This window comes from Strix uralensis, chromosome 1 (assembly GCF_047716275.1).
Source record: "Strix uralensis isolate ZFMK-TIS-50842 chromosome 1, bStrUra1, whole genome shotgun sequence".
In the NCBI taxonomy this organism is placed as follows: Eukaryota; Metazoa; Chordata; class Aves; order Strigiformes; family Strigidae; genus Strix; species Strix uralensis.
In genome coordinates this window covers 52,763,207-52,790,373 of record NC_133972.1, presented here as the reverse complement: position 1 = coordinate 52,790,373, position 27,167 = coordinate 52,763,207, and the positions used below count along the sequence as shown (strand labels likewise).

Sequence of the window (27,167 nt, the reverse complement as noted above, 5' to 3'; positions counted from 1 at the left end):
TTAGGGTAGCAGAAGTGCAATGACACTGTGAGTCTTCCATAGTCTTAGGCTGTTTCTCTATATATCTGAGCTACAGATAACAAACCATGCAAGCAAAGTTACCACTTCTGTTAAATCTTTTCTAGTGGTCTAGTTGTTATTCTTTTTGCATCAGAAATTGTTCATCCCAGAAAATACCATGAGGGTGTGGGATTTTCTGGATTAATTTCAATGCTAAAATGTAGCCAGACATAGCATTATACAGTCAGAGTTCACCAGCCAAAGTGTACACTTGTAACCAGGGTCACAAATAAAAGGGAGCTGCAAGAAGAGTCTATATATCAAGAGGAAAGCAGGGTTTTCCACCTGAAATGTGGCAAGCCAACAGTGCAACAGGAAACACAAGATATTCTCAGTCCTCATTCAGTTTACAAGCATAGTATCAAACCTCCTCTAACATGCCAACACACTAATGAAACTAAGACAAAAAGATGGTCAAGCCTACTTCATCCAAGATGTCCAATATACACATACTGCGTATCTCTTTGCTTCAATAAAAATACTTATAGAATGTATCAGTAATTTTTTTCACTAACCTTTAAAGAGGAAAAAGTATTAGGATTTTATCCAGCATACCCAGAAAACGTTTCAATTTTTAAGGGGACTGCAGAAGTGGGATTTGAAGTCGGGTCTCTGAATCTTAATCTCTGAATTGCAGGTGAATGCACTGCCAACCCCGTGTAACACAGAATTTCCCACACATTTTTGCTGGCAGGCACTGATACTGGTGAGCGTGTGGCCTGTCTGCTGTGACTGCCTGAAGAAAGCAGTCCTTGACTTATGAGCTGTAAGAAAACAGTAAGTATATATGCCATAGTGTATTGTTTTGCCTACCATTGCTGTACCTAAAAACTTAGAAAGCATCTCTCTATGAACACTTTACAGGGAAACTCTTGAACACTTCTGAACACTCTACAAGGAAAATATATTCACCTTCTGTGAAAAGGGGTTTTTGCACAATTTTACAGTTAATGTATATATTTTTCATCAAGTCCTGTCTGCGTTCATAGTTCTCTACTGGGATTAGTAGCATATAATTTGAGCAGGAATAGTGAGGAGAAATACACAGTGGTTTTAAAAATCAAAACCGGCGCTTATTTATGATAATATTTGCAGCTCTTCCATCTAAGTACCCACACAGATTGCACATACTCCCACAGAGATGGAAATTAATAATATGTGAAATACCTGTGCAGCTTGAGCGTCACAGTTCCATAAACAGTAGCAAAGCCCAGAAGACGAACCCATCTTAGGAGAATACAGCGAAATACACTTGGCTCAAAATACAAAATGACAACCTATAGAACAGAAAGATAGAGAGAGCTTCAGTACTGCTTTAATGTGAAAGTAGTTCTTCATTCAAATGCAGAATAGTTGCAAAACAGGACAGCAGACATATTTCAGCTTGTACTGCTGTATATTTAGATTTTCTAGTAAAGTGACGGGATGATCAGATCAACCAGCTGGCACAGTTCTAGGCACCAACTCCTTTTGAAGGGAGCTGGCAAAAGCCCTCTGACAGACTGTGAAGTGACAACACTTTTAAATGCAATTCGACTGACTTTTCTTAACCGAGTGAAAACATGTACCCAGAGAAGAGGATAGAACAGACAAGGACATTTTCCTTGAGCTATTCCAGTAATACGCAGCTGGCCTAATTCTGGTTTGATGGACTGTATTTACTAGGTTACACTTGAAAGTCACTTCTTCTAATAAACCTAGCAAAATGATAGCTGCTCATTTTTCTCTGCCAACTATTCCGCCACACTAAAAATGATTGCACTAGCCTCACTCTGTCCAAAACTCCAGAATCTTGATGTCATATCTGACTCTTTCTTATTCTTCCCCATATATTTTCCCTAAGCTACACTAAATTTCCCTATGCATCACCACTTTCTTAATGAAAATAACCTTTTTGTTCACTTATGGATTTGTCTAATCACAACAACAGAAAGGTCCTACTTGCCTTTTGCTCTATCTACCAAGTACCATGCATGAAGACAGCACTCAATAAACAGTAACATAAAGCTACTTCTGCAGGTATAGCACATATAAAAGCATCATTACCAAGTAAAATGCCACCCTTATCTAAAACAGGGCTGCTCAAATGGTGGACTCAGTCACGATCTGAACCAGGAGTCCATGTCTTCTTCTTCCAACAGACGTTGTCTCAGGTGTCCTGAGGGATGATCCCATATTTCTTCCCACTTGTCTGGCCTTACCAGGAGCCTGCTGTCCCAGGGATTTGGCTGTACACTGCCCTTACCCCACCTGCAGATCCTGCTTGGTCCAGCAAAGCTAGATCCAGTGCATCCCATCCATCTGACTAGAACATGGTAGAACGACCCAGTGCACCATAGTACAAATTAATTGGGTAATCCTGATCTAGAGAAAGGAAGCACTGAAACATTTCAGGCCATCTGCCACAGTTTCATTTAGAGTCAGTACATTCTGGCAGTAGAGGTAGTATTGTGCCTACCGGCTGCCACATGATATTATTTTCCTCACTAAATGCTTTTCTATGTGGGAATTCAAGCCCAGGATATTGGCCAAAAGCCCAGGACTACGTCCTTTGGGTGACATAGACATATTTAGGAGGGTGGGGGCAAAAATGGCAGACATGTGGGCTGAGAGAGATAGAAGAAGCTGCTGTGCTTTGCTGGCATGTTTTTTTTTTACAGCTATTTCTTTAGAAAAGATGGTTTGTTGAATCAAACCATGGTGCAAAATTATCTGCTTTTTTCACTGTTACTGAACTGACATGTTTCAAGGTAGACATTTTCGGGGAATCTGACAAATTCTGCAAGTAGGGAAGGGGACAACATGCAGCAAAAGGATCACTTCTCCTTGGAAAATCAGATGGAAAACCAAAATGCATCCACACATGCATGAACATGCTTGTGTAAATAGAGCATCCAGCAAGAATTTTCTCAGAAAGACCTGAATGACAGTAATGACCTCTTACCCTAATACACAGTTATATACATTAGGACAGTTGCAGAACCAGAGCAAAGTCTGTAGCAGAAACCTGCCTCCTGAGGTTTGCCAGGGGCTAGAAAACACCCTCTTTCACCTTTGATTCTTCCAAACTAGAAAAACAATGTCAAAAAAAGACTGGCATACAGAGACTCTGAACATTGCAAAGTTGATCTGAAAGCAGATTTTTTCAGATGATTGAAATGGGAAGGTCTGAAAACCTTCCAGGCATAGAATTTTCTGAACAAGGGCAACAGCTCTCTTTGCCATTCAATCTGACACAGCAATTTTATCTGCAGTTGCTTGTTGAAATATTAACTGCTTGTGTCTAGAAAATCTCATTGATTTGCATTGAACCATTTGTATGAGCAGCTGAGGCATTTGGCTAGCTATCAACCAAGAAAACACCACTTCAAATGCAGCATGGTGTGAGCTGGCATGTGGCAGCTCACCGTGAAGGCTGCAGAGGCAAGGCTGTGTGGCAAGGTCTGTTCTCATTTTCCCATTTGAATGTAGACACATTTTAACTACTCCTTCGCCCAGTGGTCAAGTACATTGCAGAAGTAAGACTTGATCCAAGTTTGATTCCCTTTTGGGTCATCCTATGTTTATATGATGAAGAATAGTTACAATGCCCTCCCAGGGGCCAACATCCATTTCTGCCTATTCTTCTGTTACTTGCATGTGGTCTGGCACAGACCAAAGCTTTGATCAGCAAGAATTGCTATACTTATGTTTTGCTTGCTCCTTAGGCTTACCGGAAGGTTATTCTAAGAATATGTCATTCCCATTCCCATCAGGGCTCACTGGGATGTTCAGGTGACTGCCCTCTCTAAGCTCTTGTGAGCATTAAGTCTCTTATAAGCACAGTGAATTTTAGTGGCACAATTTTTAAATTGAATAATCTTTAATGGATTGGAGCCAAGGGGCTACAGAAACACTTCCTCGGAAGCTCAGTACACCAAAAACCATGCTCAAGTTTTTTAATATCAGTGGAATCACATTCTTGCAAAGAACATACATCTGGTGAAAAGTATGGCTGCTGCACTCCATCCCTCACTCTATCTCAAAAACAAACAAAAAAAGAAACATGACACAGAGAAGTCTTGGATTTGTTTCATATCAGCCTCTTCTATCTTCTGGTTACCAAAACCCCCATTCCCTACTGTTATTCCCAGAGATAAACCTTCCCTAAAGTGACAAACAATATGCAGCAAAGGCTTGCTGAGCTCCAAACTAGGAGTGTAGGATGAGCACAGGATTCACCCACATACCCAGGCTGCTCTCAGCACAGCAAGGGAATCCCTCTGCAGTTCTAAAAGACTACTCTGCCTACCAAAAATCTGACAATAATTCACTTTTCCTTTTCGCTTTTATAATGCATTAGACCATGACAGCAGCGTAAATTTCATTAAAAATGCTTAGAGGTTTTGCTGATGGATGTCACAAAACCTATTTGCTGTACATAAGGAAATGTGATATCCTCTGTTTTGCCAGCTCCTGAAATCCATTTAAATACTAGACATCAGTTTCGGTTCCTTAAACAACAAAGATCTGGGGGAAAAATATTTGGAAACCAGAAGAAGAGAAGTCAAACAGTCCCTCTTCATGTATCAGTTACTGTGTGAGACTTCATAAACAGTGGCTCATACTTGGCATTTGGACAAAGGCATGTAGATGTCTGCTTTTAACCTCAACTGTTTTAAGCTATTATTACCCATGCCGAAACATTGTCCCAGTAGTCACGCTACTACTTGTGGAGTCAGACATGAAAAGACTTTCTAAGGTCACCAGCTAACTGTCAAGTATGTTTAGAGCTGGAGAATTATGGACATGAAAGAGAGACTTAGCTTGCTGACACAGCGATCAGCCAACTCGGTTATTCAGCTGACATGATGAACAGACACACATGCTCTCTAAAGACAATGACTAAAGTCAATACAGGCACCTCGCCCACTATAGCAAATTTTTATCAGGACAGGTAGGACAGTGAAAGCGCAAAGAGAACTAACATTGAACAATTTAATGTTCAAAAGCGTAACAGCCTTTGTCCTCACAAAAAATGATCAAATAATGAGTTTTATAGCCTCAGTGCCATTCCTTCTTAGAAAGTATGCAATATCTAGAAAGATTCTTTAAAAGAAAAAAAACCCTACCTTATCAGAGCTCTATAATGTTAATAGCGAACAGTACTTCCATGCAACACAAAATATTCTTGTGCTTTTCAGATTAACTTTACTGTGCACATTATAAGATGATTAATTTTGCCCTTCACCTTGGGCACCAGATTCAGGCAAAAATATTTTAATTAATACCGTGCAGTTCCCCAAGGTGCATTGACTGGGATCCAGTCTGCCTTAATCAGGCATATGATTTCTACCTACATTGTAGAGGTCTAGTAAATCAGCCCTACTAATGCAAGTTCCATTGATAACCCACACATAAAGGCAAGGTACCTTGAAGAACCCTGAAGAAGTTCAGGACTTCAGCTACTTTGACAGAATCTTGGTCTACAGGCTTCAGATATGCATCTCCGCTGACTAGAAAAGTACTTCAGCATTTATTTTAGGGAGGTTGCTTCACTATATGTCAATTAATAACCTGCATTAGGAGGACTAAGCCAAACACTCTGTAGCCAGTTCTAACAATTTTGTAATGTATTTAAGACAAGTTGCTTTTTACTTCGATTCTTAAGCCATAAAAGTCACATGAATAGATCAAAAACTCATTTTCCTTTTCAATCATCAAATTTCTATACTCCGCATTGAGAGGAAATGGGCAATGCTATAAAGTCTCAAAAGATCAGAAGTCAAAGAACAAATATTTTAAAAAATACCTGGAATTGTCAGTGCTACAAATCCTAAACCTACACATGAAAAAATTTGATCAGGACCTTAACTCAAAAAGCCCCAAAGTGTTCACTTTGGAACTCCTTATTTTTGCCCTTAACTGTGGAATCATAGAAGGGTTTGGGTTGGAAGGGACCTTTAAAGATCATCTAGTTCCTAGTGCCATGGGCAGGGATGTTATCCATGTTAGATACATGGAAATGAGATACAGAGCTTAGAATGTGAGCATCAGCATCATCTGGTTATGGATCCAAGGTGAAAGTCATCTACTTTAGATAAAAGTGATGCAAGAGTACTAATTTTTTTCTCATTTTCAGATAACTAAATTTCTCTTAAAGTTGTGCCCACTTAACCCAAAAAACCTTTACAGGAAAACTACCCACTTTTTTTATTTAACTTCAGAATTTGCTGCAAGTACTCTGCACAGTTCAATGCAGGACATGACACAGCCATTTAAGATAATGCCTTTTGGGCTAATTCCATTAACAAGCATCTAGGAGATACTGTGAAGAGATCCATCCTGTCTGTTCCACTGCCCAACACCATCTGCCCTTGTCTGACTGCAATAGCTGTCTTGGGCTGTCTCTAGGCAATTCTGCTATGGAACAAGCCATCAGATACTTCCTCTCGGTATCCTGCTGTGCTTTGAGATGGGCAGTTGTCTTCTGCCATGTTTCAGTCGTTTCTTTCAACACATAAAATATCCTCCAGGGTAATCTAGTCTGTCAAGTCACCTATTAATGCTTCGGTCCTAATACTGAGGAGGGATTTCCTGCAACAGAGATGCTGTTTGCAATGTTAGATAAGCTTGCCATCCAAACTCATAACAGTCTGGCACTAAGCTTTCTAGAAAAGGGACCAATCCACTTGTATGTAGGCACACTGCCATCTTAACAGATGGGCATGAATGAAGGCATTCATGAGCCTGTGTACACTACAGGCACCACATACCACTGTTCAAAACATGATTCACAGCTCAGAGCATCTGCTTAAATATTAGTGAATGCACAACTCATTATCCAATCCTGTACTAACAACAAATATTTCCGGTGCAACTACACAAAACATTTCAGAGGTATGATAATGGCTGAATATACTTAAGCTAATTACCTAAGAAAACTTCCTTCCACGTCCATCCCATTTTTTTAAACCACATGTGCTTTTTAAGCCATAACATTTTATTCTAATAGGACTATGGACACACAGCACCATCAAACCCTGTTATCCTTGCAAATCTCACAATTTTAAAGCAGAGTTGTGCTGGATCATTAGCTCAATGCCTCTATAAAGCACACAATTGCTGCAGAAAACCACAGTAACTACTTAGTAGGTTTTATTCTTGCCTCTGAATTGGAATTGAATCAACGCCCCAGTACACAGCACTGGAGGCAGTCTGCTCCTCGGGGCAATACATTTCAGATAAGATGTATGTCAAAGTCAAAACACAGACTTTTAAGATCTTTCGAGTTTCTTCATAAAAGAAGACAGGTTTTTCCTAGCCACCCACACAAGGTCCAGCTTGAAATTCTGCCTACTAAAATCCTCTTTTCCCTCCCACTATGCTTTCAACTGTAGATAGGTTTCCTCCATTGACTGTCTTAAACCATATATTAAACCTCTGGCTGTGTTTCAGCAAAGACATGTGTTGCCTGTAAAGTCTTTTGGAAGTCCACAACGCAGTATAAGCGCATAACCACCAGCACTGGTGTAAAATACAAGGACAGACTTCTAGAACTTGATTCATCAGAATGCTTTGCTATCACTGTTTTATTATACTTTGTATTCATCCCCATCAGGCAGCAACAGCAGATCTCTAAGGTTCTTTATGGAACATATTTTTACAGTGGAACTCATTTAGCCTCCTGAGAGATTTATCTAGTGATTAAGCAAACAGAACCTTCAAGATTAGTCTTGTTTGACACAAGACTGCATACTTAGAATACTTTTTTTATTGATATATCTTCAATTATTTTCCTTTTTTCCTGTTCATAAGGCAGATTTCAGCTAACGCTTGACAGGGTACTGCTGAATAGGTTATCTTGAGGAAAACAAATGTCCATGTAACTTCCACGATGCTGTCATGTCTTTTCTTCAATTGGAAGATGAAAAATGATATGTTACAGATCCTACCAGCTCTGGAAAAATTCATTTATAAGTGACCTAAACACATGGCCTGAAAATGCATTTATTTGCCACAAATTCTAGCCTCTAATTAGAGTTACCACTGTTCCTAATTTATGTTGGCCTAATGAATAGTATTCTAAATTCAAGTAATAAAAAGTTAACATATAATTCACAATGTCTTTAAAAAAGAGACATGCTTGCACTCTGTAAACAGGTTTGTTCACAACAAATGAAGTGTTATGCTCAACAAGGCCCACACAGTAGAGAAGGACATTCCAGGGTTTTTTCCTAATAATGGCTAAAACTTTGTCAGAAAACACTTCCTTAGCTTATGAGACACATCACTTGATGCTCTGGTTGAATCAGTTACAAATGCTAAGGGTTGTAGGGTTCCCCAAGGGTGAATTCACAACCAACAAGAGAAAGGGGATACAAAGAAAGACAACACACTAAGTCTGTATCCTCTTTGGGGAAAGAAAAGCGTAAGAACTAGTATTACCTAAGGGCTGCCCCAGGCAGCTGTGGGAACCATCTGGGGAATTGAAGAGAAACAGAAATCACCTTGAAACCAAGCTAAAACAAGAGACGGGTTATCACATATGTTCTCTGTATCTGTCTCCAAGCAGAGAAATGAACGCCTAGCTTTTCACTGTAATAGAATAAACTATTTATCTTTAAGTGTAAACTTCTCAAATACAAAGAGAGATTTCAATGGCATTTGCCCATGGAGTGGTGATCCTAAAACAGTAAAACACAGTCATTCAGGAAGTATTAGGTCTCCCAGCCTAATGGCCTATAGGCACTGAGCTGCTGGAGGTGACAAATCCAATTTCTTGGGGGCAAATGTTTGCCTGGGAAAAGTGCCTTCCAGACCACTGTGAATTACTGGATGCTTCTGCAGCATCCAGTACAAGACAGGGAGAAGGTCGGAAGCTCAGAAGTTCTCTCATAAGAGAGAAGAGAAAATAAAGTCTGAATTGTATTCTACTCTTTCCATGTTCTCATTCAAATGTATTTCTGCTCCAATACCACCATAAAGCAAAAGCAGCAAATAAATACTTTTCAGGGAATCCAGACAGGAATGAGCTTGGTTGGACCAACGGATCTTATCCATCTGCTTTGATGTGCCAGTTATTTATCCGGCTTTGGTATGTATGTATCCCTCATACATATATTGTCTCACTTCTGACAGCCTCACATTCTTTAATACAGTTATCCTAATAGCAGTCTGAACAGCCTCAGAAGTCAGTCTCTGAGACTTCAGAGTTGGCTGATCTCAGTACTTCAGAGACTTCAAGCTGGCCAGATGTGGACTTGGCTGGACGTCAGAAGTTTCCACTGAAATGAACACATTACCACAGAAGGTTTAAAACCTGTTCAAACAAGATTTTTAAAAACATAAACAACTGTTGTGTTTGAAAATTTAAAGCCCATCAGAACCCATGTAGCTAACTGCACACAGGGGTAAAACGTTTTTCCTGACTCATGTGGATCACCAGATCACCAGCGGCGCCCTGAAGCACTAAATTTATGTATAAGCATTGATCTGATTTTAGAGATACTTAGGAGCTAGCCAGGGAGTTAGGAGCCTTTGACTTCACTGAAAGGCAACTACCCAACTATTTTAAAAATATCTGGCTCCCTGTCTTCAAAAAGAGCTGCAAGTGTTAAGAGCAGTGTAGATCACACTGATGCTCTGCACTCTTTCATTTGATGCTTCTTCCTAAACTTAGACACAAAGGCCTTGAATTACTTTCAGTTAAATAATTAAATATATATCAAAATGTAGGTTTCTTGATCAAGCAAATGGTCAAGTTTTGAGTGGACATTATTAGGCATGCTCTGCCAACAGCAATACTAAAAGCAAAGATGAGCAGGCACGACATCCAGGGCTCCAGCCACATGCACACTAAGGATGAGAAAAGAAGCACAAGTGAAAGTGTAGAGGAGAAGCTGAGCTCCTTAACCATTCAATGCTTCTATTTTTCATGGTTTGCATTACATTAGAAAAACGTAATTCAAAATTAATAGAAGTAATTTCATCAGAACGTTTTATCTAGGCAACAGGTATGCATAGGCACACTTCAAAAATTGTTCACACCACTGCAAAATTATGAAAGTGGAAAATCAAAGAAAGTTGTAAAGTCAAAATATCTTCTAAAATATTTGCTTCTTCCACCAGTTACTTTTTATAAACCAACTACTTCTTTCATCTGTTCATATACACTTTTTTCAGTGTGACATGTCACTTGGGTAGATGACAACAGTCAACTGAATGTCCTAGTTTACCTACTTCATATGTGAAAAAAAACCCCACCACTTTCTTATTGGGTGCACTACTATCATCTTTTCTTAACAAAGATGTGGTCGCCCAAGAAGCAGAAAGAGAAACATTTTAAGTAGCTGAAAACATCTCTAATGAAAAAGGTAGATGTCTGTCCAGCCCAGTTATTTGCCAAATACTTGACACATTTTAACAACAGGGTTAAGAGTACGCTGGTTTCATTTTATGAATAAGGAAGTGCACTACACAATACAATATTTTATTAAAAGCAAGGAAAATCTAACAATTCATTTTAAGACCACATCTGTGATTTTAAGAAAAAGGAACCTTTTAAAAACATAATGGTAAAGCAGTCTATATTAAAATAAATCTTGCAAGAGCTGCAGCTAAATCAAGACATAATAGACTAAATTATTCAGAGCAACTTGTCAAGTATACTTAATGCAAGACACAGGTCATCAAACAGACTTTTACATTTCATTACAATATGGCTGAAATCCCTACAAATACACAGTACAGAGAGGGGGTTTTATGTACGTATTTTCAAATAGTTACTCCTACCTGGGGAAAAAAAAAACCCATGCAACTATTTAGAGTTCCAAAAATACCTTACCTCCTGGTCTTAATCTAACAAAGCCAGTGAAGTATTTAACACCAAGTTTGTGAGAAAAAACTATGTGATGGTTTAGGTTCTTCAGGAATAACTCCTTCCTGGCTGCATGCTCTCTCTGAACTACATGTTGGGCAGGCCCATGAGCCAGGGTAGGAATTTTATTGACATCAACCTTTAAGATGGTTACTTGGAAAAGTTAATAGGGACAGACCAGGTCTTTGAAATATCCTATTAAACCACAGCAAAGAGTAGAACAGAACGGGCTGTTACCCTCCACAGGAAAGTTTTTCTCAGTATTTATTTTGACAACCAGTAATTTACAAAACCTCTCTCTACAAAATAGCAGCCAGACATCTGAATCCAGCCAGTGCTGATTAGTTTACTGCAGACATCACTGCTGGAACTATTGACTTTTCATTTTCAGTTTATGTACCTGTATCAACAACAGCAGTGGGGACAAGCCAAAGGCCACAGTGTGACAAACCTCCAGAGGAAGTGGTGGGAACACTCCACTTCTTAATGTTCCCAAATCAAGAACAGATGCCCATCTGGGAAGTCTGCTTTAGGTAAACTGAAGCTATCAGCCTCAGTACAGGTGGGTTAATTGTGAAAATGAGTGACATACTCTGATGACATGATCTATGATCCCACTAATCTTAAATCTACATTAACCGTATTAAGCAAATTATGTCACTACCATAATTAATTATGGGTAATTAACAAAGTCCAGAAGGAACCAGCCACAGACACAAATTAAAACTTCACGCCATAGTAGAAACTACAGAAACAGGAAAGAAACACTATTTCTCTTCCTACTGACATTCTTATAGTCCTCATATCACATGAGTATGAACATTATTGCCTTCCAAAAAAATTGTGGAGAGTTTTAGACTGGATATTAGGAAGTATTTCTTTACAGAATGGGTTGTTAGGTGTTGGAATGGGCTGCCCAGGGAAGTGGTGGAGTCCCCATCCCTGGAGGTGTTTAAGAGTAGGGTCGACATAGTGCTGAGGGATATGGTGTAGTTGGGGACTGTCAGTGTTAGGTTAATGGTTGGACTAGATGATCTTCAAGGTCTTTTCCAACCTAGATGATTCTGTGATTCTGTTTGCTTGGCTAAGACGGCCAGAGTGATCATGCTCTTTGGTTCTAGTCAAAAGGGAAAAAAATTGTTTTCTATAAATTCAGGCAAGAAAAATATGCAGTGTTGAGCAGATATTGATAAATTATTATGACTTACTATTAAAACAAGTTTAGCAAAATAAATTCCTATATTCAAAATGATCAGACTCTTCAGAGATTTTCTTTCAGTCACATATGATCTCTAGGTGACTTTTAAAGAACAGCATAAATCAGCTCCACTCCTCTCTGTGGCACTGGAGCATAGCAGCCTTCAGAACCAGCCTTCCTCTGCACAGAGTATAGGCACATGCATTACAGGTGCTCTTCTCTAGAAACACAGACACATCCACTGATAAGTCACTACTTACCTATGGATGGCTCAGGGATCCTGCAAAGCAGTAGTTCAATAATGGCCTACCAGAGGCAAAGTCAATGTGATAAATATACGAGTAGGATTACTACCATGGCTGCCTGGAAGAGCAGGGCACTGATCTCAGTGAAGACGACCTTTTGTCTTATATGTTCCTAAGACAACCCTTTTCCTCTAGATTTTCATTAGCAAATTTTTCTTCAAGAACTTCTATTTTGTGATGTATTTCTGCTATTCTGGTTCTTAAGTATGGATAGAAAAGAAAAAAATTGGTCACCTTTACAATGAGAGAACAGCTGAGATTACTGGAAGGACTATAGACAATGAAACATGCTTCTCATCTCCTCACTGCATTTAGGCTCCAAAGTACAGGTGAACAAAGACTACAGCACAATTCCTGTCTTCCTATTTTCATTATCAGTTGGTCATTGAAAACATGCTAGAAATAAAATTCTGCCTCTGCACATTTGTCACCATGAGGGCTGTCATTTGTCTAGGCCTGTAAAGCATCCACCACATTTCTGACTACTGATCTTGCTACCTAAGAAGTGCTGGGATGTGAAAACTCTTTAGAAAATCATCTCTTTCAGGTAGGAGCTCCCAGCTCTTGGCATCTGAATTTGAATTCAGAGGTAGCTGGGCCCTTACATTCCTTGCCATGCACATGCAAGATACTGCCAGATCAATTAATAATATTTTTACTCTTTCAGAGATAGGATTTCCTACCTCTCATGAAATTTAACCAGCACACTTAACCCTTAACTGGAAAAGTCTGACTCACCAGCCTTTCAAGTCCTTGCATTAAGGTGAACAATTAGGTCTCAGGAGACACACAAGTTCTACTTCTGCCATAGAGCTTCAGAGGAGGAAAATATTCTTAAATAAATAAAAGCATTACAGAATAGATATTCAGATGGTGCAAAAATGAATGCTTTCCAAAACTTTTGAGATCCTACGAACATATATTGACACTATCGTGCTGCTGAATTTTATTCTGTGTTTGTGAGTGTATGTGTGCATATGAGGGGATAGTTGTAAATAAAACATCAAACCTTTTTTTAAGTTCTACATACACAGACATTTCCTAATCCTTTCTCCAGTTGATATGCATGCATGTGTTTGTACATATAAAATTAATCACATGCTTGTATGAATATTCATATATTTATGTATTTATATACAGAAGCAGTTTTAGTGCTTTCCTTGTGATTTCTTTTTTGCCTGAAAAACTATGATTCTCTTTCAAAAGTTAGCTACTTTTCATACTGATTCTACAGTACATTGATTCCAAAATAGCAATTTCAGTATACCTGTGCTGATGTTTTCTTCTTTTCATCAGTATCAGTCTCCTGCAATCCTAAGCAACCCTGAAACACGCTTTTAGTGCAGAAGGGTTCGCAGGGCATCTCCATGAGCCACAAAACGCTCCTTCAAACGGTATGTGAGAAAGTCATATTCTCTATATTAACTCTCCTTCACCACATTCAACTAGGGTGATTTGGTACTGTGATCCTTATATTTCTATAGGGAATAGAAGTCTGGAGTGGTGCTTCTACACACCTGAGCTAGGAAAGACAAAATGAAACACCTAAGTCCAAGACAGTCAGCCTAAGCTCCCTCTGCATGGGAAGTATCATAGGCAGAGGGCAACTCACATTGTCCTTCTACAGGCACCTAAGGTGGGTTGAAGGAGCTGTCCTCCAGAGGTGTCTACTTTTTGCCACAGGCTATAAAGGGAGCCTAGGGGTAAAATGTGATGTTCGGAGTTAAAATTAATAAAAAAACCCCTGCACCACAAATAGCTACTCCAAAGTTTTACTCACAGTTCTCAGCACTCTCTCCTCCTCAAATGAGTTCACATGCAGCTAGTAACCTGGCAGACCACGTAAAGCCCATCCTTCAACTCTGAAATACTGTAAAGGAGAACAAGCTAGAAAAAGCTTCAGAACTATTTAGGCTAATTTAATATTTAGTACTATTTTAAACTGGGGATGTCAAAGGAAGCAAAGAACTTTAGGATAATTCAACCTATTTGGAAAGAAATGGGCCTAGAACACAATGTACGTTTCATGGATTTTAAGCTAACTATCAGAGAATGCAGAAACACAGAAATAGAATGGCAGTGAAAGTAACACAGACGTTAGCTCATTGAGGGCTATGTTCTGAATGGACAGGTGTCAGCTCCATTACATAAGAAAAATGCAAGCCTTAAAACGACAAGCAATGATCTCAGACTAGCCATCTTGAATACAAGCTGTCAAGAAGGAATCTCGAGCAATGTATCAGCAACACAGCTGGATGATGTCAGAGAAGCCTGAGAATTCTTCTTCTTTACAGACCTCAGAAGGAATATTTCTTTAATAGTACAAGAACAACATACTCAACTCTGAAAGAGCAGTCTTCAAAAGCTTCAACACGTGTAGGTGGCAACTAACTAAACAGAACAACGAATCAGAACAGACATCTCCCCTTGAAAATGCTGCATGGAAGTAGAAAGTAGGAGGCATGGATCTCAGAGCAGATCTTCAGGAAACTGAGTGTGGACTTGAAAAACTTTAAAAAGCCTGTGGAGGTCATTAAGCTGTTGGTGACAAGTCTGAAGTACAATGGTGCAGGAAAGAAAGGAGTCAGGTGAAAGGAGAGTTGCAGAATGTGAAATTGTTGACTGGAGGAAACGAAGGGTAATAAATTCTCCTCCTCTGGAAAACAGTTTCATTGACACCTCAATGATCTATATTGCTGCTCATCACCTGAAAAATCAGCAACAGTAAAATCCCTAAGCGATGATAGGCACACCTCATCTTCCAAACATCACATTTGCTAATCTTTGCATATATTCTGGTTTTCCATAAAACTGCATTGGCAAATGCACAAGTAAACATATTGATGAATTCTTAACTGTCTGACATGGGCAATTTCTTTTTTAGAAAGAAACAGATAAACCACTAAAACATTTGAGATATAAGGTTGTATTTGATGGGTATATCTTTGATCTTTAATGTCTTTTTCAGTTGTCACTAAAAACTTCAGTACTCTCTCTCACATGATATGAAGCCTTTTCAGGTCCTAAAGATTTGAACTCAAACACCCAGACAGCATTAGGACTTCCAGTTTGTTTTGCTGAACTATGTCTTCTCTGTAACTTAGTGTTTGGAGCTTTGTGATTAAAATAGCCTTTTATTTCAAACATGTAAAATAACTGTAGAGAAATAAATTGTGGATAAGGAAAAGAAACTCAGAGGAGTCAATTTTTTATTATTTGAAAATTTAGTGGGACTAGACAAAACCACACACCTGTCCTCAGTGCAACAATTACCAGATTTCTGAGGAAAGCTCTTGACAGTTAATGCTTTAACCTGGAAATCAACCAACTTCAAGCTATGTTTTTCCAGTGATAACAGTTGAGGTCCATATATTACTCACTGCTCATACCTAAAAATAACTTAGGCATTCATTGGAGCAGATATTAGAAGCCAGGTTTCCCCCTTCTAACCAACAGGTAACCTAACAACAGGTAAAATACTACCCCTGTAGTTAAATTAATATTTGTGCTTATACCCATTTACTACTGCTTAATGAAGCAATGTGAAATGGAACAACAGCAGCACAAGAGGCTGAACACTTCTCATGCTACAGCATCTTAGAGCCAAAGCACTAAAACTTTCTTCAAGGTCGTACAAGTTCATATCGTCTGAGCCAGAAAGGGGAACTGAACCTGAGTGTCACATCCAGAATGAAAACACTAGCAATTGGGATATTAGATAAAAAAGCTATCTATAGGTTTGGGTTTTTTTACCACCTATACTTGGTAAGAAAGTAAGGCTTGCATGGTACACCTGAAGAGAGGCTTCAAATCTGCAGCCCTTTGTGAGTAAGGCATTTTCCCACACACAAAAACTAGGCACATCATAAACCACAAATCCCTCTCTCTTCAGCATGTCCAACTCCCTGAGCTAGCAAAGCAGGTGTGCTGGCTTCTCTCTCACCAACTGTCAGCACACAGCCCTCTAATGTAAAGAGTACCTCGCTTGACCTCAAGGCACCAAAATTAGGCAGTGCAAGCTGGAGTTGCAACGCCTAACCCTATGGTAAGTTGAATCCTTAAAAGACTTGCCATCATAAAAATTAAAGCTATGTTAGGAAACATGTTTCCTGTTAATGGCTTAACTATTCAACCATCTTTGATCTCCCCCTTTCAGAGGCACTGACCAAAATAGCTATAACCAGTACCTGCTGGTTCCCTCCTGTTGCTGCAGCTGTAAAAATAAAGCATTAGAAACACCAGTCTTCCAGGGCAAGATCTTTCATTTGCATTCCTGACACATCTCACTTGCACGGTCCACAAAATGCATTCATTAACAGATCAACAAAACAGCTGAAGGAGGCTTTCTTCAAATGTTCCACTCCTTTCTGAGCACAGGAGGAATCCTCCAATCATTTCACCGATTTATCAAAGAAAAGGCCCACCCTGTACCAGGAAAGACGTATTCTACTGCATTTTGTTGCTAGGCAGTCCTCTGCATTTAAAAACAATTATTTATTTATATGAACTTCCTTCTCCATCCTCCCTACCAAGCTGCTTGGGGTGTTGGATAAACAACTGTACAATAAAAACAGCATAAAAGCTGAAGGACAAAATATTTAAGAGCAAAATGAACAGGTGTCACCAGAACTAAGGATGAGATGGTAAACAGAAACCAAAATAACCGAACTCCGGGGAGCCAGGGAGAAACACAGCAATTTTTTAAAAGGAAAGATAAATAGGAAGATAGATAGCAATGAGATAAAACACCTAAGCAGTGAGACCCCATATCTGAGACTGGCCAAAACAATCACTTCAAGACCCACATTTAGATGAGGAGCTGGGAGTATTCAGAAGGCCATGACCTTCTTTTTCTTCAAGGTTCTTGAACACTGTGTATATCACAACTGTCTATGATTTAAAACAAGCCCATTCAGGCAAATTTTGATAGGATTGCTTGTGACATGTCTGAGAAAAATGCATTACTTTAGACGGTCTAAGGAAATGAACCTAGCAAATTCAGTGTCTCATGCTACAAAATTTCATCTACTTTATGAAAGACACGCATGGAGGGAAAAAAGCCATTTCTTTGAACTTGCTTAGGTAGCTACAAAATCTCAAGAATGTCTGCCATGCTTACTAGACCAAAAGTACTCAGTGTTTAGCAACAGGGAATTCTCTGTCCTTTATTTCTACTTCTTTCTTTCACTCTGAGTGGTTTCAACTTTATTTTTTTGCTGTTCTCTAACCTATTTCTTAATCAGTTAAGACTAAACATTACTTGAAGTTAGATCAAGGTTCCATACTTTTTCCCCCCATTTATTGAAAATAGCAGAGAATGACTTTTCCCAACTCTACTGTCTTTTCAATACTTCATTCTCTGTCAACTTGCTTGTTTCATCTGATCCATATCTGGAGCCTTGTCATTAATATAAACAATAACACTGTGGTATAAAACATGATTAGTTATCTAATATGAAATTAATTTAATGTCTACACCTTCCTGATCGCCTCTGATGTCTGCTATATACACTGGAGAGTCAAACGAGAAATGAGTGACTTTCACAACTGCATCGTTTGAAATGTTTTTGATTTTATTGGGTTAGTCCAGTCTACAGACACTTGAGGGAAGCCTAATATACTAGAGGTTTCTTTTCCAAATGTAGTAATCGCTGATGGCACCTACCCTAAACAGAGAAGATATCATGCCTGAGAAAATAAGTGCTCTTTATTTGTTAATTCCCACAACCAACAGCAGTAATCATAGTGCATAGAAAGTCATCTCAGCTTAGGGTCAAAACAGATCGTTTCCTTTCCTGTAAACCTAGCAGTGTGGAATGTTTTTTGGTTCCAGAAAAGTTACATAAAGAGCAGCTAAAAATGATATTTAGATTTTTTTAATATTCTTGGTGACATCAGAAATTGGCAGATACCTTATTGTTATCAATACTAAATCTATTAATCTTGCTTAAGACTTACACTTGTAGGTATTTAGGGTATATTCTGATTCAGCTATCTTCCAAAATTCCTGTGTCTTCATAAAATAGAGCACAGAGCCTTATGCTGAATTAATGGTTAATAAAGATGTTCGTTAGGGTTTTAGAAGACTTGTTATACAGCATTTTGCCTTCTCTTCTTGTAGCAATGACTGGTGATTACCTGAACATAGAGTGCCTGCTACTATGGCAGTAACTTATTTGGATTATGATTTCAAAGATGTAAATATGCCTTGAGGCTTGGAAAGTAGATGCAAGTTTAGTAAATATGGATATAAATAGATGACTAAATAACCCAGCGCACAGACTTTTACAGATTAGTTCATTACAGATTTCAAGGCAATACCATCAATAAAGACAGAAAAAAGGATGAGCTAACTCCATGGGCCAGGAAGCTCTGCTAGTTTCAAAACAACATTTCAATGGTTCAGCATGCCAGTGATTTCAGATTAAGAGTCTAAGAGAGCAAGCTGAACACTGAGAACACTTGCTCTGTACCCCAATACATGTTATACTTGAGAGGATTATGCTAGTTAAGAAAGTAAGCAACATTAGTAGATTTAACAACATACTACTGGAATATGTAAAATTATTTCAGACTCTGGCTACTGTGGCAACTTGCACACTTGGATTGACATGTAAGGAGAGATCTGAAGATTAAATCATAGCTTTAAGGCTTAAATTATTTCCTATAGAAAATTCCCAAATTTAAAAGGAAGATATCTCTGAACAAGATACGATACTTGAAGGAAAAGTGGAAAGAACATCCTTAGGCCAACAAAATTTGCTTAACTTTTCTTTCTGAATGTCATTATAGTCTGCATAAGTATCAGTGTATGCTAGACAAAATATATATGTTGAATATACATGTAACAGGTTTAAACATTTCAGTGAAAATTATGAAAAAAATTTTGATCATACAGGAAAAGCAATATCAATATGCATTTAATAGAAAAAAAGTTAAATGAAAAACTATTAAGATTTCAGTTTATCCAAAAATGTTTCTTCACCAAACTTTATATGCACACCATGAAGTAGAACCAAACCTCTCTGTAATATGCTCTCAGACAGCAAATGCCCGCAGCAGCAACGCACTGCTGCCTGAACGGTAGCCAGCCATGATGGCAGCAGAGGGCATGCTTTCCTGTGAGAAATTCATAACACAACTCTACTCCATCACAAAGCACTGAGATTTCAGCACACTCAGGAAACACACTCTGCCTTTGCAGCAGATCTGCCCATGTGCACCAGTCCAACACATTCAGAAGGTGTCAGAATTAATGTGTGCATACACTATGACTATGTTTTGCATTTTACAGCGATGTGGCCCTTCAGATTACTTTTAAAACCAATGACCCTGACACTGATAAAGTTTCCAGGTATTCCAAATGACTGCTTAGGCTTACTTTTGCCTGCTTTTTTGGTTTACTGCCTTTCTCACTACTCTTGAGTCAATCTCACACTGGACATACAAAACAAGGACTTTCTATTGTCTGCATTATGTAAGAGGAGAAGACAAGTAACAAGTAGTTCTTACTTGCCAAGGGGTCTAAGGCATCTAAAGGATTACATTAACTTCAAGACTCACGCACTGCTGTTAGTCACAAAAATCTTGCCTAATCTAGCATGCATCTGAACCCCCTCCAGCACTACCACTCCCTACAAACAAACCCACCTAACTCATGCCAGCACTGAACTATGCAACATCTAACTCCCTTCTGAGCCCTCTTCAACTGTTAGCATGTAGGGGCCAGTCTTGCTGGCAAGGCCAGACCAGGGGACTGAATAACCTCACTCAGGACATGGAAAAGCAGTTTTAAATCCCTGATTAGTTTGAGAGTTCATACACCCTTATCTGTAATAGCATGCCAACCATTGGGCATCTCAATGGTCTGAAGCTGGCCTGTTCTCAACCCACTCTAGCAGAGCTGCTCCAGCTTACATGGAACGCTTGAACGCATTCACCGGGACAGTCTGTACCTTATGAGCTCAGGTCACTCCACTAAAAACAGGCAAATTGAATTACAAATTCATGGTTCTGTGACTATTCAGTAGAAGACTGAAATATTCATTTGAGTAAAATTGTGACCTCTTCTTGCTCTTGCTCCTTGACATTGCAAGCATTCCCACTGTTCTCCTTGTTATCTTAAATGCTGCAGATTGAGGCTTTCTAGTGGGAGCGATGGATTTTCTTCTTGCTATTCCCTGCTGCTTTGTTTATCATTTAATGTCTTGTCATGCAAGTTGGGTGCAGCTCCACAGAAATCAGTAGAGTAGTTCTAAAATACAGTCTACATGGACCTGGAATCAGGCTTTTTGCTGTCAGTATTTTTATGGCTTAATCTTTTCAAGCCTAAATCAAATATTCTCAGATAATTCTCACAGAGTACCTATCATCTCTAGCAGTATAAAAACAGTTGCATGCTACCAGATCTTTGAGAAGATGAAAAATTCACCATCAAATGTGTCCTTGCTCACACCTTTAATAAATTATTTTTAAACACTTTCATTGCTATTATTAGTAACAGCCATTTGTAATGTGATTCTTACTCATTGATCAGGACCCTGCTGTGCACGCACAGCTATGCCAAACATCCCTGTACCAAAGAGTTCATAATTTAAATATGAGATGAGAAACCACATGTCAATACAGAGGAAGCACAAGGAAAGAATAAAAGATTTATCTTCTACAATTATATAAGTGGTGGTTTAGGAAAGGAGAAGAAAGCTTGCAAGGAGTAGTAAGAAATAACTGTATGCAAGCAAAGAACAAGCACTGAATGCACAATCTGTGGTTTTACAGATATTTTCTATAACATGTAATCATGACAATGACAGAAAAGTCAGCACTATATCAAGGTACAAGATATCACTTCTGTCTTCTTGTCATTTCTATACTGTTTGGTTGCTCAATTTTTGATAAATTTTCCTGTTGCTATATTAGACTTTTTGCTGTGTTTTAATTCTCAGGGGCAAAGTTCTTTATTCTTTTTTCTCACTATCATCCTTTCCTTTTTCTCTTTACGTTGCTTTCATTAACTAAGCAATATGCAAAAAGGCTTTAACACCCCAGCTTATTTAAAGGATTAACATCAAAGAACAGTGAAAATTGTGGATGATCTAAATAATTTAATATAACCCTGATAAGTGATACACTGTAAGAAAAGTGTATAAAAATGTTATTTTCTTCCACTTGCAACTTGTTGTGTGATGAAAGAAAGTCTTCATTTCATCCTCTTATTTTCTATGTTTTTTGTCCATATACCTTGGAATTGCTTAAATTTTTTTTTAGCTTTGAAATCCTCTCATCCATTTCTGGTAAGAGTTTTGATTGAATTGACATATTTCTCTGTTTTCTCCTTTTCTTTTCAAAAATGTGCAGAACTTACTGAACTGTATCGTCCAACTACAAGAAATCTACTTTGGATGCAGATTTCAAAGAGAGATCAGCACATGGATGGTGTATATTGGCTATGAAGGACACAATATTCCTTAAGAGCTTCCTCGAAACTTGCATGTATTTGCAGATCCATGCTTAGTCCCACAGAGGCAAAGGATCTAGAAATCAAATAGTTGGTATAAAACAGTTTGCTGAAAATACTAATGTTTTTTCTATGTGGTCCTAATATACAGAATTGTATGCAATGAATCAAAAGGTTTATATCACACAGGAAAAAGCTGGTTCTTGTAAAGACTAATTGCTTGCTCTAGTTAACATCTTCTATTCCATTCCCAGTACTCCTATTACTTCTAGGAACAGAAATTTCATCTCTCCCTACTTGATGTGGTATAGATTTAGACCCAGACTCTACTCTTTTGAACGTTTCTTTTTCAGAAATCAATCTGGCTAGTTTCATGGAAAACTTTTTACCTGTTGGCCCCTAACTCTTTATTTTTTTAACCCCAGCAAACTAAAATTTTGAATATTTCTGCCAGATAACTCTATTATTATGAATAATATAGGAAATACAGCATATCTTATACGCTAGTACTTGCTGATGTGTTTGGATAATTTTATTTTGCAACTTATATTTTATGTTGTAAACTTGTCTCTGCTCTCGTAAGTATTTATATTACTTTTTCCAGTTCCTCTCCACAAGTAAAACTCTAGTATCTTATTTACATCAGGTGATAAGTGCTTTGGGGGTAAAAGCATTGATTTAAATCTCACTAATCATCTATCCCAGAGTTTAGAAATGAGAAGTTTAAATGTGCTATACAGTAATGAAATCTTTCCACTATAACTATTATAATTCTATTAAGATTTTTTCCAGTGCAAAGATTTCATTAGTTATCATATAATTTTGACTGAAAACTGCTTAAAAATGTCTAGCAGCTGGTATTAAAAACCATAAAGATATCATTGCCTGCATATTCTTGGTTCTCAGCATGTAGAATGACTGAATAAGGGCAGTCTCATCTCTGATGGATGAAATCTCCTTTCTTAAGGATCTCTTCCAAAAACATCAACTTTACTCTTTCTCCATTGTAATGTATTGAATTTCTCATCTCTTCTAATCATTAACCATTAATCATCCTCCATGGTGTGACACTTAAACTCTAAGTAGATGGTTAGGAAATACCTAATGTATTCGTACATAAAGGAAGAGGAACTGAGAAGAAGAAACGAGTGAGGAAAAAAACACCTGTTTCAGCTCCTGTATTATTCACAGTGAACAGGCTTTGAGATGGAGATCCTGCCTTTTCTTTTTCCTCTGTGTTGACGCAGAGTACTCTGTCAAGTGGCATGGAAGTTGATAGTAAGATACCATGTTTCATCACTCAGCTGTATATATTATACCAGTCTGTGTCTTACTTTTAAGATCTCAATCTCGTATTCCAAGGCATGGTGAGTTATCATACTGCCCATTTCACTCTGACAGCATTGGTTTACAACTGCACTCAATTTCCTATCTGAAACAGCTTGGTAGTATCAGATTATCTAAGTCAAGTCTTCCTTACGCACAAACTGCTTCTGCTTTCATTTTGCCTCAGATTCTTGCTGATGCAGGTCTCAACAACCCTGAACTAAGGAAGCAGGCAACAGCTGAGTCTAGCGAGTTCAGCAAGATTTAACAAGTTACAGGCCTTCCACTTGAGTACAGTTCTTGCTCCTTGAGTCTCAGGTATGAAAGCATGAATAAACAATGAGCAAGACATTTGGTGGAAAAACATAAACATGCCCCTAGCTTTCACTGAAAGACACTTGGGTAAGTGAAAAAGAATGACTGAAATTTATCTCCCACCAACATGCAGTCTCTCAGGTGCTAAACTAATTAGTGAAGGTAAATCACTGACGTCAGGACTATGCCCTACTGAGAATATGTCAGATGTTGACTACAACTTTTAATATTTTTCTTTCTGGTACAGTTCAATCCTGGCTTATCTATACTATCAAAAACTCTTGCCTTTAGTTTTAAAGTTTAATAAAAATGTGGTATATCGTTTTTCATTATCTTTGCTGTAAAAGTTATATCACATTTATATTTTGAACTAATACATGAGAAAGCCTTTTTTCATGTGTTGATTTTTTCATAAACTTAAGTCACTACAGTAAAATTTGAACATATTCTAAAACATTGTGCAATTCAACTCGGTTTACTTGCTCAGTGGTCAATGTGATCATCAAAAACATTTTGGCTGAGAAAAATATTCCTATCCTTTCTAGCCTATATGTCACTGAGATCCAACAGAGTTATATAAAAAAAAGTACATAATCAGTACTCTAATTCAGCAGAAACAGGGGGTGGCAAGTGAATATTTTCACTACTTAGATTTCTTCCTACCAGGTATTGTTCAGTAATTCCTTATCTTACGATGGCACTGCTGTAGTCTCTGCTCAAGTGCTAGCCAAGCCCCTAATGGTTTAGCTTTAGAGTGAATACTCCAACCAAGAAATGGGAATAGAGGGCCCCTGCCTCCAGCCAGGAGGAGGAAAGGGATGATTGAGTGTATTGGACAGTGTGGATTCAATAGCCTGGCACATCAAATCCACAGAAGTACCAGGTTTTAATCGACACCGGGGCACAGTGTACATTAATGCCATCAAGTTATAGAGGGGCAGAACCTATCTGGATCTCAGGAGTGACAGGGGGATGTCAAGAACTGTCAGTACTGGAGGCCGAGGTTAGCTTGACCGGGGACAAGTGGGAAAAACATCCCATTGTAACTGGCCCAGAAGCCCCTTGTATCTTGGGCACTGACTACCTCAAGAGGGGGTACTTCAAAGACCCAAAAGGATACTGATGAGCTTTTGGTGTGGCCAGTGTGAACACAGAGAAGGTCAAACAGTTGTCTAATCTGCCTGGCCTCTCAGAAGATCCTTTTGTTGTAGGACTGTTGCGAGTTGAAGAACAACAGGTGCCAATTGCTACGAGGACCGTGCACCGACAGCAGTATCGCACAAACCGAGACTCTCTGGCTCCCATCCAAGAACTGATTCGTCAACTGGAGAGCCAAGGTGTCATCAGTAAGACACATTCGCCTTTTAATAGCCCAATATGGCCAGTGCAAAAGTCTGACAGAAGGTGGAGATTAACAGTAGACTATTGTGGCCTGAACGAAGTGACTCCACCACTGAGTGCTGCTGTACTAGATATGTTAGAGCTCCAATATGAACTGAGTCAAAGGCAGCCAAGTGGTATGCCACAATCGACATTGCCAATGCATTTTTTTCAGTTCCTTTGGCAGAAGAGTGCAGGCCACAGTTTGCTTTCATGTGGAGGGGTGTTCAGTATACCTGGAATTGACTGTCCCAGGGGTGGAAGCGTAGCCCCACTATTTGTCTATTAGTCCACTATTTGTGGACTAATTCAAACTGCACTGGAAAAGGGTGATGCCCCTGAACATCTACAATACATCGATGACATCATTGTATGGGGCAACAAGGCAGAAGAAGTGTTCAAGAAAGGACAGAGTAATTGAGATTCTTCCGAGAGCTGGGTTTGCCATAAAGAAAAGCAAGGTCAAGGGACCAGCACAAGAGATTCAGTTCTTGGGAATAAAATGTCAAGATGGACGCCGTCATGTGCCTATGGATGTTGTCAACAAGATAGCAACTATCTCTCCACCGACCAACAAGAAGGAAACACAAGCTTTCTTAGGACTTGTGGGATTTTGGAGGATGCATATTCCAGGTTACAGTCAGCTTGTGAGCCCTCTCTATCAAGTAACCCAAAAGAAGAACCATTTTGAGTGGGGTCTTGAGCAACAACAAGCCTTTGAGCACATAAACAGGAGATAGCTCGGGCGGTAGCTCTTGGGCCTGTTTGGACAGGACCAGCTGTGCAAAATGTACTTTACACAGCAACTGGGGAGCATGGCCTCACATGGAGCCTCTGGCAGAAGATACCAGGTGAAACTCGGGGTCGACCATTAGGATTTTGGAGTTGGGGATATCGAGGATCAGAAGCCCACTACACTCTGACTGAAAAGGAGATACTATCAGCATATGAGGGGATTTGAGCTGCTTCAGAAGTTGTTGGTACAGAAGCACAGCTCCTCTTGGCACCGCGATTGCCTGTATTACATTGGATGTTCAAAGGAAACATTCCTTCTATGCACCATGCAACCAGTGCTACCTGGAGTAAATGGGTAGCATTAATCAGGCAACGAGCTCGACTGGGAAAACCCAACCGTCCAGGGATCCTGGAAGAGATCATGGACTGGCCAGAAGGTAGAGATTTTGGAGCACTGCCTGAGGAGGTGGCTCGTGCCCAAGAGGCACTGCCATGTAACGAGTTACCAGAAGATGAAAGGCGTTATGCTTTGTTTACTGATGGATCGTGTTGTGTGGTAGGAAACCATGAGAAGTGGAAAGCTGCTGTGTGGAGTCCCACAAGACAAGTCACTGAGGCCACTGAAGGAGAGGGCGAGTCAAGTCAGTTTGCAGAAGTAAAAGCGATCCAACTAGCCCTAAAGATTGCTGAACGAGAAAAGTGGCCAGTACTGTATCTCTACACCGACTCCTGGATGGTGGCTAACGCCCTGTGGGGGTGGCTACAGGAGTGGAAGAAGACCAATTGGCAGTGCAGAGGTAAACCCATTTGGGCTGCTGCACTGTGGCAGGACATCACTGCCCGAGTGGAAAATGTAGCTCTAAAGGTACGTCAGGTAGATGCTCATGTGCCCAAAAGCTATGCCACCAAAGAACATCAAAACAATGAGCAAGTAGACAAGGCTGCCAAAATTGAAGTAGCTCAGCTGGACCTGGACTGGGAGCGCAAGGGTGAGCTATTTGTAGCTTGATGGGCCCATGAAACATCAGGGCATCTTGGGAGAGACGCAACGTACAGATGGGCTTGTGATCGAGGGGTGGACCTGACCATGGAGGCCATCTCACAGGTCACTCATAAATGTGAAACATGTGCTGCAATCAAGCGAGCCACACGAGTAAAGTCTCCCTGGAACAGAGGGCGATGGCTGAGTTTTCGATATGGTGAGGCCTGGCAAATTGACTATATTGGACCACTGCCACAAATACGCCAAGGCGAGTGCTACATACTCACCATGGTGGAAGCAACTACTGGTTGGCTCAAAACGTACCCTGTAAATCATGCCACTGCCTGAAATACCATCTTAGGTCTTGAAAGGCAAATTTTATGGCGACATGGTACTCCTGAAAGAATTGAATCAGACAATGGGACCCATTTTCAAAATAATCTTATAAACTCCTGGGCAAAGAAACATGGCATTGAGTGGGTGTATCACATCCCTTATTACCCACAAGCATCTGCAAAGATTGAAAGATACAATGGACTGTTGAAGACTAT

The 27,167-nt window shown here is 39.3% G+C and overlaps 1 protein-coding gene across 1 annotated transcript in view; it reads right to left on the bottom strand.

Annotated features, from left to right (window-relative positions):
* The window catches only part of GPR158 (G protein-coupled receptor 158), a 211,663-nt gene that overhangs the window by 56,180 nt on the left and 128,316 nt on the right, over positions 1-27,167 (bottom strand). The window contains exon 6 of the mRNA XM_074866388.1: positions 1,228-1,337. Within this exon, the coding sequence (XP_074722489.1) occupies positions 1,228-1,337 (110 nt within the window). The remainder of the gene's footprint in view (positions 1-1,227; positions 1,338-27,167) is intronic.